The sequence below is a fragment of the Lathamus discolor genome, chromosome 5 (assembly GCF_037157495.1).
Source record: "Lathamus discolor isolate bLatDis1 chromosome 5, bLatDis1.hap1, whole genome shotgun sequence".
In the NCBI taxonomy this organism is placed as follows: Eukaryota; Metazoa; Chordata; class Aves; order Psittaciformes; family Psittacidae; genus Lathamus; species Lathamus discolor.
In genome coordinates this window covers 11,871,091-11,887,184 of record NC_088888.1, presented here as the reverse complement: position 1 = coordinate 11,887,184, position 16,094 = coordinate 11,871,091, and the positions used below count along the sequence as shown (strand labels likewise).

The window sequence follows — 16,094 nt, the reverse complement described above, 5'->3', positions numbered from 1 at the left end:
TGCAGATATAGAACAAGCTGGCAGAGTCAGTGACCTGAACTATTACAAACCCCTGTAACTCGCCACCACAGCTATAAATAAAACTCCTCATGTTATGCCACCTTCAGCAAAAAAAAAAACAACAAAACAGATGAAAATACGAGCAACGACTTCAAGTGACTTATCCCAGCCGTAAGGAAAGAGGAACGAGGTCTTCATCCGGAAAGTCTGATAACTCCATATAGCGTGGAAAATCCCCTTCTTAGGAGCAAAGCTATGCTTTACAAGAAATTGCAGAAGGTTAAAAAATGAGCAGCAGTAAGCTGAAACATTGAAATTCAGCTTTTAATAAAAGGAAGGCAACAAAACCCCTGGCTGAAACAATACAGCCAAGAAACTGGAACCTAAACACTCCATTGAAGAGGAGACAAAGGTAAAACGTAAATGTCATTAACACATGATACCCAGTAGGCACAGGTTAGCAATAATGTAGATAAGCTCATTCACAATGTGTAATTTTTACACTGTAAATAGAGGTTCCAGTAGAATATTAAACCCAAGACAAAATAAGACCACAGCTGACTGAGAAAAGGGATTTGCTACTGCAGAGCCATTTCCTTCCACATCATGTTTTAAAAATAAACGTTCATTAAACCAAAGCAGAACTCTTTCAAGCAGCTTGAAAGAAAAGAGACAGAAGTACAATGCTGCCACAACCTGATACCTGGTGGCAGCCGCTTTTGACACAAAAAAAGAGGAAAAACATGAAGACCCTTATGAATCCTTATGGATCTTCCAGCTTAAAAGAAGGTATCTCTTTATGTTAGCGTGCTAACAAAAAACCTGCTTTGCAGAAGGGCATCAGAATAGGGTCAAAGAATGAATGTTCATGAAACCTGCTTAGAGCTTTACAGCTCTTAACAACTGTCAATGTGCGAGTCAGCCGAAGTGAAGAAAACAGACAGCTCTGTCCTTGCAGCACGGTTTCCACCTGCCAGTGTGCTTGCCCTCAAAAGAGGCAGCTTTCCTGCAGGAGTCATCCAACAACCGACCGCCACCAGTGACCTCTCCAAGTGCAGAGCTGCACCTTCCGCAGCGCAGGCACGTCGCTGGGCTCCCAGCTCTCAGCGGCAGCTGCCTGAGCTCTAGCAGTGACACACGGCTGTGAGGTGCTCAGCTGCTACAGCGCAACGGAGCGCTAGAGCGAAGGCAGCTCTTCCTTCGAAACCACAGTCCATTTCCTCCTCTTAGGAAAGCAAGTGTGGCAAGGTCCCTGCACAAACAAACCTGGCTGCAGGGGATCCCGACACAAGCGCTCCAGCTCTACACCCTGCGTGTTTTACGGCTCCCTTGCCAGGCTGCCAGCCGGAGTCCTGACAGCACTGGAAGCAACGAAGACGTGAGCATCCTGTGGATGGCACAGCATCTCACGCCAGCACCCGGGCAGTCAGCAGACCCGATGACACTCAAAGCGCACACTCTTCGCCTACGTTTACACGGGTTTTCCTCACATGCCACGAGCGAGGATTCCTCCTTTCTGCTCTGTTTTTAGACAAACCCTCGGAAGTGCCTCCCCGGCCCCCCGGAGCGGGCACACCGCAGCCGGGAGCAGCCGCCCGGCCCTCCTCTCGATCCCCTGCCCCGTCTCACCTTCCTCACCAGGAAAAGCGCATCCCCACACGCCACCTCCGCCGGCCGTGACACGAAGCTCGGCCCAGCCCGCTGCCGCACCGACCCCCGGGGCCGCCCCTCGCTGCTCTCAGGGGAGCCGGGGCTCCGGCTCGGCGGGCACACGGGCGATGCCGCGGCTCAGGACCCCCGGCCCGGTGCCGGCTGGGGGTGTGCGGGCCGCGCCGCGGGCGGACTCACCCTTGAAGAAGCGCAGCGCCAGCCCGTACAGCTCCTCCAGCGCGAAGCCCCAGCGCCGCTCCAGGCTCAGCGCCGCCTCCTCCGCCGCCGCCTCGCCGCCGGCCTCCGCCTGGCCCGGGGAGCCGGGGCCCGCTCGGCTCCGCCCCGCCGCAGGGTCCCCCTGCTCCGGCCGCGCTTCGCAGTGCGGCACCTCGGCGTTGGGGCTCAGCGTCAGCCCGTCCACCGACACCTCGAGCCGGTCGGAGCTCAGCACCGCCGCCATCCTCCGCCTCCTGCTCCGCCGCGGCGGCCACGTCCCGACTTCCGCTCCCCTCCGACCCGGAACATCCGCACCAGCCCCGGCTCCCGCCCCTCGGCGGTGGCCGCTCCCAGCTCCGCCCCTCGCCGGTGGCCGTTTGCCGGCGCCGCAGCAGGGCGAGGACGGGGCGCCCTGAGCCGCTGCGGTGCCTTGTGCCCCCTCTCCGTGCTCCCGGCGGCTGGAACTCGGCTCCCAACGCCCGGGTTGCACCCGCGGCTGTGGGCCTGCCCCAGCCCGTCGGGAATAAACCCATATCCCAGCGGGCAGGAGAGGACGTTAGTGTGTGGGGGCGAGCGTCGTGCTCTTTGGAGTGCTTTACATAAAGGAATGATGATTTTTCCACAGCAGGCCAAAAGGCTTTGTTAGAGCGGAGGGTCTGACACCGACCTCCCTTGCTGCTCTTGCAGGAAACAGGCTTCAAGCCTCGCACGGGAGAGGAAAGAAACAAGGCAGAGAAAGGAAAGAAGAGTATAAGGCAATTGCTTCTCCAAGAGCTGTATCTGCGATTAGCGCACTCCCTTGTGACCATGAACCACCGCTCACTGTGACACAGTCCCCGTGTGCTGCGAGGGAGGCGGTCCCTCCCAGCCGAGGGGGTTTATGCCCAGGGCACCCGAGCCTCCCCACAGCGTTTTGGGAAAGGCTGCATTAGCATGAGGTGGTTTGGTCCCGTTTCCCACCCAAACGGAGATGGAGGAGGCGGTGCCTGCCTGGGGGTTCCCAAAGCCGATGCAAAGGAAGGGACCTGTGCAGCCCTGCAGCCTTCGCGGAAGCCCGTTGCTGGGGTTATGTGCAGTCAGTCACACCGCCCTGGAGTTTATGTACCGTGCAAGGGAGCTCCAGATCCATCTGCTAATCTCTCAGGAATGCTGAAGAGGTTTTACTATCACGCTTACAAAGTGCTCGGTGAAAGGGAGAAGAAATGTAAAGCTTTAATTTAAAGTACTCCATTCCCCATTAGTATTTCGTGAGAGAGTGAGCGCCACACAGGGTGCTGTTGACTACAAATGGGGCAGAATTTGATTCAGATGCTAAATCATCCAAGTTTTAAAAGGCATTTTACAACCAATTGGAAGTCTTTTGTAGTTCCTTCACTAGCATTTTGGTTTGGTTTTGTGGTTGGGGTCTTTTTTGATTGAGGATGCTGGCACAGGGTGCCCAGAGAAGCTGTGGCTGCCCCATCCCTGGCAGTGTTCAAGGCCAGGTTGGATGGGGCTGGGAGCAGCCTGGTCTAGTGGAAGGTGTCCCTGCCCGTGGCAGGGGGCTGGAACTGGCTGAGCTTTAAGGTCCCTTCCAACCCAAACCATTCTACGGTTCTGTGACCAATTATAACACCATATTGTTTGCTCTCCGTTCTGACTACTTGGTGCTATCTCATGGAGCAGACTTATAGCAGGACGGATGATTTTAGCTCCTCATAGAAGCCTGCTTTACAAGTCTGTCACTTCGGAATCAGATCCAATTTCATTTTGTTAGTTCATTTCTAAAACCACTTGTATTAAAATGTCTGTTTTCAAAGCTTTGATACAACATGTTTCCTGCTCGGCTTGAGCAGTCTGTGCTTCATAAGTATTTTCTTATGGCATCAGTTCTAGGGTTTAATCCTTTGTGAGATTAAAGTTCCTGCTTTAAGAAACTCTGAATTCTTTATCCTAAAATGCATCCTTGGAGTAAAAGGAACTGAAGTTCTCGCTGATCCCTATTGGATTTCTTTTATGTTTCACCAAAACAGAAGGAAATATTTACTTCATTTTATCCACCAGCAAAACCACCCCTTAGTCTGCCTATGTGTTTGGAGGCCAAGCTAAATCCAGGATGCTCCACAAGCATCTTGCTTGACAAGCTGATTTTGGGAATAATTACAGAAAACTGACTTGTCTCCTGACAGGCTTTCTCCCATAGCAAACGTGAGACTATTCCTTTCTTCTTGTGCCAGCTTTGCTATTCCATGCTACAGACACGCAAGCTGGCGCCAGCGGAGCAGGTTTCTCCACGGAGTGCAGCATAGTCTCTTGGAGAGATCCCAGCTGGAATGTTGAAGTAAGACGTCTCCGGTAGCGCTACGCCTGACTGAGGCATGGCCAAGGCACAGTGCTGCAGCCTGCTCTGCCTCTGTTCAGAGAGCCACCAGGCAGTGCAGAGCTCTCTGCCTGCCTTCCCATAGCACAGTGGTCTGGTGAGCATGGAGTGATGTGTTACATCGACGTCCCTGTTTCATGGTGCTTCCAAGTTGGATTTATCAATACAGGAACTTGCTGTTACGCAGCAGTGTCAGTAAATGCTGTGATGTGCAACTGGTGGGCAAGCTGCGCGCATGATCAGGTATAGGAAGGGGAATAGCTGTGAGATGATACATTAGGAAAAAGGGAAGTTCAAATTTTGAGGAGTCTTCTCTTTTGAGGAGTCTTTGAGGACTTCAGGAAGTCCTGGTCTGGGATGACGTAATAACAAAGTATTTCCCAAATGATGGTGACAGAGAGTTTGCAATAGCTTGAGAACACCCTTAGCTCAATTCACATGCTGAGTTCAGCCAGTAAATTGTTCATTTCTATCTTGTAACAGCTGGTTCTGCATGTGAAAAGAAACACAGAAGAAATACAAGTCCCAGAGAGGCAGTCTAGTCCAGTGACAGTGCCCTCCACTAACAGATGTAGACCTAGAAACTTTACATAGACTAAAGCAATACTTTGATTCGAGCTGCTGAATGTTTAACAGTTAAAAACACCAACCTACTCATTGCAGTTACGCAGTGAGCCGTGAAAACGTTCATAGAGAACTCATCTCACTTGAGCAACCCTTCTGCTCTCCATGGTGTTTGAAGGTACCCTGCCTCTCAGGCACCCATGGGTGAATCCTGGGTGCTCCCTGCGGTGGCGGCTGGCCTTTGGAGGAGTTCCACTGGTGTGCTGGTGGCTAATAGAGGAAGGAGCCCTGCTTTGTAAGAAGTGGCCTAACACTGTGTTTGCTTGAGTAATGGCTGCTAAATACTTGATTATCTCAGGTGAACACCTCCGAGCAGCTGGGCCTGGCACTGTGCTATGGGCTCAGAAATGCAAATCATTCACTATGACAATACTGCTATCAGCTTCTCAGGCATGGCTACATTAAATAAACCAGGTGTGAAGATCACTCCCAGCCTTGGTGCTACTGCACCAGCCCAGAGCTCCCGTAGCTGGGAGAGAGGAGAGTGGGCTGCCTGTGAGGAGAGGCTATGTGCATCTCCAGGAGGGGGACCAGCTGGTTGGAACAATTACATTCCCCAGGGTTTGGCAATTCAATTACATTTGTGAATAGTATCAGTATTACCTTTTCCCAGAACGTGACAATTCTGTTCCTCTTTTTACTGTCTTTGTTTTGCATCCATCAGAGTTGGACTGGCTGAACAGACCAGGGCCAGAAGGAAGAAAGTGAGTTCTTTTACTTTAAATTACTTCATCTTTGTCTGTCTTTCCTTAAAGGATGGATACAAGCTGTTTGGTAAGAAGCTGTGCTTACACTATAAAACCACCCATGGACGCACACTGGTACAGCATAGCAAACTCCCAACTCTACTAGCAACATGAAGGAAAACAAATTTCATTTGTGCTTATGTCTGTACATTGCTCTGGCTGATATAATCTAGACTAAAGAGCATATTTTTTCCCCCTTATAGTACTTTTGATCACAGTAATTTTATAGAAATTGATATTTTGGGTGGTTTTTTGGAAGCCTGTTGGAAAATAATCTTTGTCCCAGGAGTTACAGCCAGTGTTGCCCATTTTGGTCACTCCTCAACCTCACCTACCACAAAGGCCAGGGTGACCCTACTGTATGTGTGACAGACAGCAGATCTTCACATGTTCAGGACACATTAAACTCAAGGATCACAATACAACCATGTGCAGTAAATTGGGTTTGGACCCATTGAGATTGGCAGATCTGGACAACAAAGGGTATAATAGCACCACAGGATTCACTGAGAGAAAATTATCTGAAGGCATTTAAATCTCTCCTTTTTCATTACTACTTGTTTATTCAAGTGGCGTATGTCTGTGGAGAAAAACAAGCCAACTCAAGGTTTTACGTTTCTACTTCCCAGTTAAGCAAGAGAGCACTTGGAATCCACTTGTGCAAGACCTCCACCATCCTCTCAGGATCCTCCACCATGCTCTCCTCTGGATGGAGTTGTGTCAGTTTTACTCAGAACTAATGAAAGCTCCAAAACTAGAGAGAGTTGAAAGAAAGAGAGAAAGGTGGTTTCCCAAGTAGAAACCTTTATGCAGTTTGGGTAGGTGCCTGGATATAACCACAACTCCATTCTCCTCCTTTAAAGCATGGTCTAATCTTGCCTGGCACCCAAGAGCAAACAGCGCCATGTGCTTCATGTCCTGTTGGACGACTCTGACTGACAATAGTACAGCTGCAGTTTTGCAGATGACATGAGGCTCCTTCAGCAGGCTGGGTAACAGTTGTCTGCTTTGGAGCTAACACCCTTCACTGGGCTGCTACCGTGCATTTATGGTGACACTGACTTCGTAAATGATTCCATGAGGTGCAGAACAGCAGTTAATTGGGAGTAGGGTCTGGCAATATGTTTTTAGCCATGTCAGCAAACAAAATGGGGTTTATTAACAGAGTGCTAGAGCAACTCCTGAGGAAACATACACGTGCTAAAGTCCATCTTCACTAAATATTCCCATTTTGACCGGCAGCAAACATCCCATAGCACCAGCTACAGGTGATCATACAGGTAATCCACAGTTGCACCAGCTACAGGTGATCATAAAAGAACAGTTCAGTCTGATAAAACAAATGGTATCACTTTTAGTATCTTATGCTGATACGACTGAATCTGCAGCAGCATAACTGCAAACAATCACACCTTTTACAGGCACACAAGCTGAGAGCAGTAGTGCAGCACCGCTATCAAGGAGTCTTTGCTAAACAAGATAGGGCCAGGAATTGGAGCACTTCCTGAATTTAACCAACTCCACTAATAAAGTGATTTTACACAAGAGAGAACAGGGAAATCGGCGCAATTAGCAATTGCATTTCTGGCTATCTGCCCAGAAGGAACCTGTGAATCAACAGCCACCTGAACGATTTCCATCCGTGCCAATGCAGAGCACCTATGGATGCTCTTTTAAAACACCTCCAGAAAGGAGCGGTGCCTCTGGGTCAGGGTCTGACCCCAACTAGGATGGGTCCCCAGAGGAGATGGCACAGCCTTACCCTGAGCTCTGGTGTTCCAGACACGTCCCTCCTCTGTGGTGTGCTACGTACCAGCTTCTTCCCTCCTGTGTCCTTTCCTTTTGGCTTCATTTTCAAATGAAGAGTTATCTACCTTCTGGCCTCCAAGCTGCCCAGAGGCATGGGAAATGATAGGCAGAGAGGGGATTTCTTTGTGAAATTGCTCCTGGGAAGAGCAGGGCTATGTGTGCAGGACCTGGTGCTATTCATGTCACTCCTTCCATTCAGCAGGCGGGATAACGTACCTTTCAAAAGCACGTGTTAAACCTGCCCCTCTTCACCTGATCATCAGATGTGCTCTTCAGTGCAGAGCATGCAGCTGGTTCCCATCTGTGGCTCGCTGTTCTGTGTTGTTGTTTGGGGATCTTTTTCTCCTGCTTTGGGTTAAATTGAGAATGAGGTTTCATGCACCGGATGCTGTCAGAAGGAGCTGCCCCGGTCTGCTCCCAGTCACACACCACACACTCCCATCGACATCCTTGTTGCCAGCTCTTTGGGTTATTGGACCTCTCAGCAATCTCCTTCACCTTATCAAACAGGCAAACAACCATTTGCTTCCTAGGTTGATTCTCTGCTGGAATAGAGAGCAAGCCTGGTTCACCAAGGGGTCAGGAGAGCACTGGCGGCAGCAGGAAGGCAGGATGGGAAACAGGATGGGAGCAGGTTTTCTTTTTGGGTAGCTTGCAGTTAGAGCCATGAGCTAATGCCAAATAGTGGTGGATGTTCTCCACTCACAGCTGCGTTCTCCTGCCCTTTCCCTTGCGCTGAGCCTAGCAATGGGGTGGCTTCAGGGTGAGTTGATTCAGCTGGCTGATCTGGCTGGAAACTCCTCATTTTCATGGCACGGTTCACCGCTGTTACCGGCCAGAGGAACAGATTCGCCCTGTGGCCGCACAGCCACTAGATGCAATACAACAAAAGCAATGCAAACAGGAAACAGGCAGCAACTAGCCTGTAGATGAGCTCAGCTGTAATGCCAAACTGCAGCCGACGGAGCAACCACACCAGCCCAGCCACCCTGCTGTTCCTGCAGGCCTCTGATCCCTGGATAGTTTGCTTCCCTACCTGTGCTCCTCCACTCTAATGAGCAACTTTCCAGTGCATGAAATGTATTTTTATCTCCCCTATTCTGTGTGAGCAGAATTGCACCCCAGCAGGCAATTTCAACCTCTTCTGATTTGTGGACTGCTAGTAGAGAGGCAGATCTTGCACAGTGGGACTGAATCTATTGACTTCCATTCCTCTGGGGCTTTTGTGGACCTTGGAAGTTGCTCGCAGTGGCAACTGTAGACTGACATCTACTGCACAGAACAAGTGCTGAGAACGACACAAGTCCCATCAGCCTGGCAACAGTGTTTTGACATCATTTTCTTCTCTTGTTTTCTTTCTTTCTCATCAAGGATTATGAACTCAGAGCAGGTTATGGACAGAGAGGCTGGTGAGCAAAAATAGAAACTTTGAGCTAAAACCTCCTCACTCCAGTTTCCTGATGGACAGACAGCACAGGACAAATAGCTGAGACAGGACTTCCCATTCTCTCTGCCTGTGAAGAAGCTGTCCTTACAGGAGATAAGAGTAACATCCCTCCTTACAAAAGTCATGCAGGATAAAAGTAATGCAAGATCCTTTGCTGCAAGTTTGTGCAGAGGCTGCACTAGTTACAGTGCCTCTTCTTGGGTTGTTCCTCTTGGGGAGACTGTGGCTCCTCTCCCGATCACTGCAGAAGGCTGTGTTCTGATCCAATTGGGTTCCAGTGGCAATACGGCCACTGAAATGCAGCCCTCACCCTCTCTCTCCCTCTCTTTAAACTGGCTTTATTCACAGATCTGGTTCACAGCCCAGACCTATAAGCAATCACAGAATCATGTAATGGTTTGTGTTGGAAGGGAACTTAAGAACATCCAGTTCCAACCCCCTGCCACAGGCAGGGACACCTTCCACTAGACCAGGTTGCTCCAAGCCCTGTCCAACCTGGCCTTGAACACTGCCAGGGATGGGGCAGCCAGAGCTTCCTTGTGCAGCCTGTTCCAGTGCCTCAATATTCTTACAGTGAATTGAGTCAGCACAAGTGTCAGGGTGAAGGGCTGCGAGGAGAGCAGTGGGAGTGAGTGTGACGGCAAAGGGAAGGTTGGGCAGATTCGCCTTAAGCTGCCCAACCCTCAGTTTTTATCAAGCCAGAGTTCAAGACTGGCACATTCAGGACACCCATACCCTGACCCAGCCCTTTTGGCTTAAAACATGTACAGTTTATTTACACACCTTCTGGTTAGTATCTTGCTGATGCTTGAGAGGAATTGCTGCTGAACAGGTCCTATGTTTAGGGAGAAGTGAACCCTCTTCCTTTTACAAGCTTTGCTGCAAGGTAATGAAGTCTTTGGATGAGGAGGGTAATGACATATTATCATAGAATCACAGAATGGTTTGGGTTGGAAGGCACCTTAAAGCTCATCCAGTTCCAACCCACCGCCATGGGCAGGGACATCCTCCACTAGACCAGGTTGCTCCAAGCCCCATCCAACCCTGCCTATATATTAACATATAATTTACAGTAGTCATGGAGTCACCTGCTGGGGACCTCATCATGTATCTCATGTAAACCAGGGTCTGGGATGGCTGGCACGTGAGGGAATTTCATCAGGGAAAACCAGAGCAAGAATTCCCAAAGGAAAAGCTTAACCAAGGTGTTTACATCTTACCAGCCAGCTTTCTGAACTATTCTCAGGAGAGAGGTATCTGAACGCCTGATTCAGTGGTGATGTGCTCCTACACACCCGGCCTAAAATAGCAGGGGTTAACGACACTCAGAATGCCAGTGCGAGGCCCCCGAGATAAAACGCTATCATGATGAAAGGAGCAATTCTCTTGCTTCCTTCCGTCTGCAGGATCTGTATATGCTGGCCTCCACTTCAGGAGCCTTACCAGTGCAATTATGTGAGTTAAGAGCTGTCTCTTTTGCTGACATAGTCATGCTGATAAAAGCCCTCGTTTAGCTACAGCTACACAGACACGGGCAGGAAGAGCGTGTCTTTAACCTCACCGAGACACTCACAGCAAAAGGAACTATCTCCAGTATAGACAAACCCGTAGGCTCAAAAGTATGTGAATGTAGTATCTCCTTTTGTGTGTTGCTTCTATTACAGGCCTCCATAGAGTGCCCATCATTGTAATCATTGAGTAGCCTTTACATAACAGCAAAACTACACCAGCTAGAGAACAGGCTCTGATATTCCCAACAGCAACTGACATTTGTCTCCAGATTGAAACACAGGGAAGGAAATTCTTTGTGAGACGGAGTCCCAGACATCACTAATAATGTGCCCAGTAGCCCGTTAGCCGCAACAGACAGCAGGTTCTTGCTAATCCCCTCTATTCACAGAGAGGACAGCAGCAATCTTTGCTGGTTGAACCTTATCGCGCTGGTGCAAGATGCCACATTCAGGTCAGTAGCTATTTGTTCCAACCCCCTCACTACACTTTGCATGAGCAATGTCATTATCTCACTGTTGATCAACAGAATAACCCAGTCCCCAGGCTTTAAAAGTCGTCTCAGGAAGGGGCTGGTCCTGATTCAGATGTCAGCTGTATCATCGCATTGACTGCAAAAACGATCCAAGTTTTCAATTCACTTTCTTTAATATTAGCAGGAAAACATCTGTTTTGAAAGAAAAGTAAGTTTGTTTTTTGCCCCCAGTGACACACTGCAAGCTCCTGCCTTCTAATGCCCTGCAGGAGTTAGTTTGATGATTCCTTCTGACACCCTAAAGCTTCAAGACTCTACAAAGAGGCGGTGAAAGGATTAAATGAATTACTTGGTCACTGTGGAAAGTCATAGCCACGGAGTCGGAACACCAGGAGGCTGAGGTTTCTATGGCTGTTGTATGAGACAGGCAGCTTCATGTTGTCACCCGTGTAGGACCGCAGCACTGTTTTCTTTTCTTCTTTGAACAAATGGGCTCATGGCCAATGATTTACCAGTCTTACTTCTAGAAGTGTGGAAGCCACTTAGCTGTTGCAAAGCCTCAGGCAAATGTAGACAAAAGCTTTGCAAGAAGTCTCAGCTGTCCCTGTTTAGAATGGAGGCTGCTCAACATCTAAAGAACTGAGCTCTTGGTTATCAAGGGATGTAGTAAAATCTTCAATAATCTGCAGACTTTTAGAGGACAAATAAAGGCTCTGGCTGGGAAGTTACTGAATGCCCAAGGGTTTCTAGTACTCCGTTTCCTACGTGCCATTAAAAATCCACAACCTTAAATCCCGCAGCAACTCAGCTCCCCCTGTGATACCATTACGTACACATGGCTGGACGCAAAAAATGTGCCAGCTCGTACCTGAGAGCACAGTGCTACACGCTGTAGCATGTTAAATTAATCTCTGTCTGTTGACACAAGTCACCCTTCTTCAGCATCACTTTATTTATACAACCGTACAGTGTGTGCGTGCTAGTGCCCAGAGTCACGGCCGAGCCCATCCCATGCGGGATGTGTTTCCATCCCAGCGGCTTTGCCTGATGCCAGATCATTCCTCACATTGCCCAACTGTCCCGTCACCTTTGGTAACAGCCATGCTGGCAGCCGACCATTTCCTTGCAGACTGGTGAGCTCACCGCTGCTTCAGACCCGTGTCAGGGGAGTCTAAACATCACTTAGGAACAGGCTGTTCTTCACCCACACTACAAAGGCTCTGTCTGCACTACAAAACCAAACCCAACCTGCCTGCAGCACTGCAGCCACTTTGCACCGTGTAGTCTTGTCCAGGATGCAGGAGGGACCTGGCACTCAGGCTCTGTGAGGCAGGAGGGTGCTGTTCCTCAGCCTGGCTGGTCCCCACTATAGACCCCACCAAGTCAGGGCTCAGCCCAGTGGGACTTCAGGCAACCACTACAGCAAACTTGGCGCTCGTGAGACTCACATTGCTACATGAAGTTCCACTGTCATTCACTTAATAGAATCCCAGAATGGTTTGGGTTGGAAGCTCATCCAGTTCCAACCCCCTGCCACAGGCAGGGACACCTTTTACTAGACCAGGTTGTTCCAAGCCCCATCCAACCTGGCCTTGAACACTGCCAGGGATGGGGCAGCCACAGCTTCTCTGGTTCTGCTCCAGTGTCTCCTTCAACCTATTCCTGTGTTTCACTATCCTCACAGTGAAACCTCTCTCTATTCATTCTAGATTCATAAATCATGTTCTCTTAAATAGTCCTGCTGTTATGGGAAATTCTGGCCTGCTTAGTGTGTTTTCAAATATATGTGGCCACAACCAGTTAAGGACAAAACCAGGTTTCAAATGATGGATAATACTTAGCTGGATTTGCCCCATGCAAGAGCTTAGATTGTAACTGTAAGTGAATAACAACCAGTGGAAATGCCCAAAGGAGAGGCCTGCTGCCCTGTTGTCACTATGTAGGGGTTGCTGATAGCACAGTCAAGTGCTAAGTGAAAGTCAGACCACATTGCAAAGCCAGATAAAAATACCTTTCCAGTAACAAACTGTGTAAAATCACCCAGTTTGTTTCACCTTGAATTCCTCTTGGTCTCGGGGGACTTCATGTCCCAAATTCCTTGAACTATATAATAAGATGATTGCTATAATGTTTTATTTTGGTTGTGCGCACATGAAATGGGGCAGACTGGTAATACACCAGAGACTGTGCAGAGCAGCAGCTGCTACACTTCCAAAGAGCATTACTGAGCTTTTTATAGTTGGCTGCAGTTGACATCATGGCTAAATAGAGTCTCACTCTAAAATATATTCCACCCAGCCTATGCAACCTTAAAGCCATGCATTGCTGGGAGGAGATGGGGTCACAGGAAGCAGTGCAATGCCAGCACGGAGGTAAAAGCCTGGGGATGTGTTTCCTTCTTTTTCTGTGTCACAGAATCATAGAATAGTTAGGGTTGGAAAGGACCTCAAGATCATCCAGTTCCAACCCCCCTGCCATGGGCAGGGACACCTCACACTAAACCATCCCACCCAAGGCTTCACCCCACCTGGCCTTGAACACTGCCAGGGATGGAGCACTCACAACTTCCCTGGGCAACCCATTCCAGTGCCTCACCACCCTAACAGGAAAGAATTTCCTCCTTATATCCAATCTAAACTTTCCCTGTTTAAGTTTTAACCCGTTACCCCTTGTCCTGTCACTACAGTCCCTGACGAAGAGTCCCTCCCCAGCATCCCTATAGGCCCCCTTCAGGTACTGGAAGGCTGCTATGAGGTCCCCACGCAGCCTTCTCTTCTCCAGGCTGAACAGCCCCAACTTCCTCAGCCTGTCTTCATACGGGAGGTGCTCCAGTCCCCTGATCATCCTCGTGGCCCTCCTCTGGACTTGTTCCAACAGTTCCATGTCCTTTTTATGTTGAGGACACCAGAACTGCACACAATGCTCCAGGTGAGGTCTCACAAGAGCAGAGTAGAGGGGCAGGATCACCTCCTTCAACCTGCTGGTCATGCTGTGTCCATTAGAAATGGTTTTGAAAGACTGATTTGAAAGAAAGAGAGAACAGAGTATGACAGTGTGAAACCTCTCATCTCAGGACCCAGCATTCAAACCTGGCCCAGGTCAGTGGTGATGGTCCTAGCGAGTTTGTAGGGCTTAGTCCCTCACAGATGACCGTCCAGACCAAAAGAGACCAAGTGCTTCTACACTGCTACCACCAGTGCCACTGTGATGCTGCTGGAACCTGTGTAAAAGCAGCTGCATGGTGAAATCCATTGGTGAGGAGCATCACACCCCCAAACCCCTTCCTAGACCAGACCAGCAGCTTGCAGCGCTTCCAGGAGAGTGCTTTGCACCATACTCACTGTTAAGAAAATAATGAGTTTGGGGGGGAACCTTATCCAGAACTCGGGGGTATTAAGGATAATGGTCCCCGAGGATGACACCTGCAGCACAGACCTCCCAAATAAAACCTCTGCATTGCTTTAAATGCTCGCAGCATAGCACACCACTGCCCTGAGGACCTTCTGCAGTAGCACGAGGGAGAATAGTTTGGGAACAAGTCGCATAAACCTGAAGATGGGGACTCACCACACCAGTTGGGAGCAACTCCTGCCTATACACTGCAATCTCTGTAGCTAACAAGAGGGGATTAGGGACTAAGGAAGGAGTTTGGGCTAGCATGGCCCTCCACACTGCAATGCTCCATGAACTCACCTGAGCTACTATAGCATGTAAAAAACCACATACTTCCCCCGCCTGCTAGAGAGATACAGGATGAGATACACAATGTGCTTCTTCCCTATACCTGCCTGGCATTTCTGCCCAGATAGCAAAGATACCAGCCTGTGAAGTGGAAATCACAACTACTAATCCAGTATTTTCCCCTAAAGTATCCAAATTGTTGCCTGAGTTCCTTCCAGGCTCCCTTTTTTCTTTCCATCATCACATCTGTTGGCTGACAACAGATGTGATAAGGACAGGAGCAGCCGCTTTGACTGCTGTATGTAACTGGTTCCCTTCCACATGGGATATTCAGAAGACACTTTTGGCTCAATTTCTTTCAAGGGTGCTGCTCAGGGGACTGCTCATGTGGTACAAGACATGCAAACTAGGGAACAATAAAATAAGGGAGGCTGAAACATTGCCAAATGAAGGTTTAGTGCAGAGGTTTCACCAGCGCTGATCGTATGAGCTCTAGACCCCAGAGCTTCTAAATCCACCCTGTGCTTGCGTGTGTCTCAATATCTATACTACTTTGTTATCGGGCATACTCCATGGGAATGGCCTGGGCTTCCTGCAGTACCTTTCACAGCTTCACATGCACTGCACCTCCCCTCTGAGTCTGTGATGGAACAGTGTTTGGTTTTCAGCTATGGCTTCCCCTAAGATCCTAAAAGACCTCATGGGGAAATGTCCATGTGTTTCTCTTTCCCTGGTCTGCTGTTTCATCTTGCAAGGACCCACCATCCTGGCAAGAAGTCCATTTAAAAGGCCAAGCTAGGGATATGTAGCCTACCTTCTGCAACATGGGAGGAGATGGAGCATCACCGCAGTCTGAGAGCCTTCCGCAGGCACTAGTTAGATGGCGTGCCAAAAACGTCACAGGCAAGAGTTACTGGCACAGCCCCTCTCACAACGTGTTTACTGGCTCAAGGGTGTGATGGCACAATCTGACCTTAAAACCACATGCACACAAGCCTCCTCTATGCTGGAAAACGCCCCATCCTCACAGCCAAGTGCATCAGCACGTATCCAAGCGCAGCGGCCAGGAATGATCAGCACTGCCTTCCCCCTTCCAAAATGTCACATGAACTTCTCCAACACGTGACACCAGCAACCACACAAGCCCTCCCCAGCCTCACCCCAAGGTTGTTGCTGCCCTCTTTATGCTGTGCTCCCAAGTGGCACTACACAAAGGGACCAGCGGAGAGTGTCATACCTTCTCCTCATCAAGGCACATGTAGCCCATTTACTCCCCGCAGGGCAAGTGAGAGCGGTGCCCTGCAGCATCCCCACAATGTTACCAGTGCTGCCCTCTGCCCTCCTGCGCTGTAATAAAACACAGTTCTAACAGAAAAATCTCTGTTTTAACAAGCACTGCTTGTTTCCTTCAGGAAGGAGGTGCAAAATAACACTTTGCTGTATAGCAACAGCCACACTAGGAGTATTTTGTCCATCAAGAAATAGGTCTAACGGAGGCACATCCTCACTAAAGAAGTGCCAGCCAAAGCAGGTACATTTCTGCTGCGCCTATCTGAGGTGCTGCTAGCTAAGGTATAC

General features: G+C 49.4%; 1 protein-coding gene across 2 annotated transcripts in view; it reads right to left on the bottom strand.

Moving 5' to 3' along the window:
* Positions 1–16,094, bottom strand: part of ACBD3 (acyl-CoA binding domain containing 3) — a 36,008-nt gene that overhangs the window by 18,950 nt on the left and 964 nt on the right. Inside the window, exon 1 of one of the 2 annotated variants that reach the window (XM_065679762.1) lies at positions 1,849–2,196. The exons of the other annotated variant lie outside the window; for it this stretch is intronic. Within the exon in view, the coding sequence (XP_065535834.1) occupies positions 1,849–2,110 (262 nt within the window). The 5' untranslated portion in view covers positions 2,111–2,196. Of the gene's footprint in view, positions 1–1,848; positions 2,197–16,094 lie in introns of those variants that run through there. 2 annotated transcript variants of the gene reach the window in all.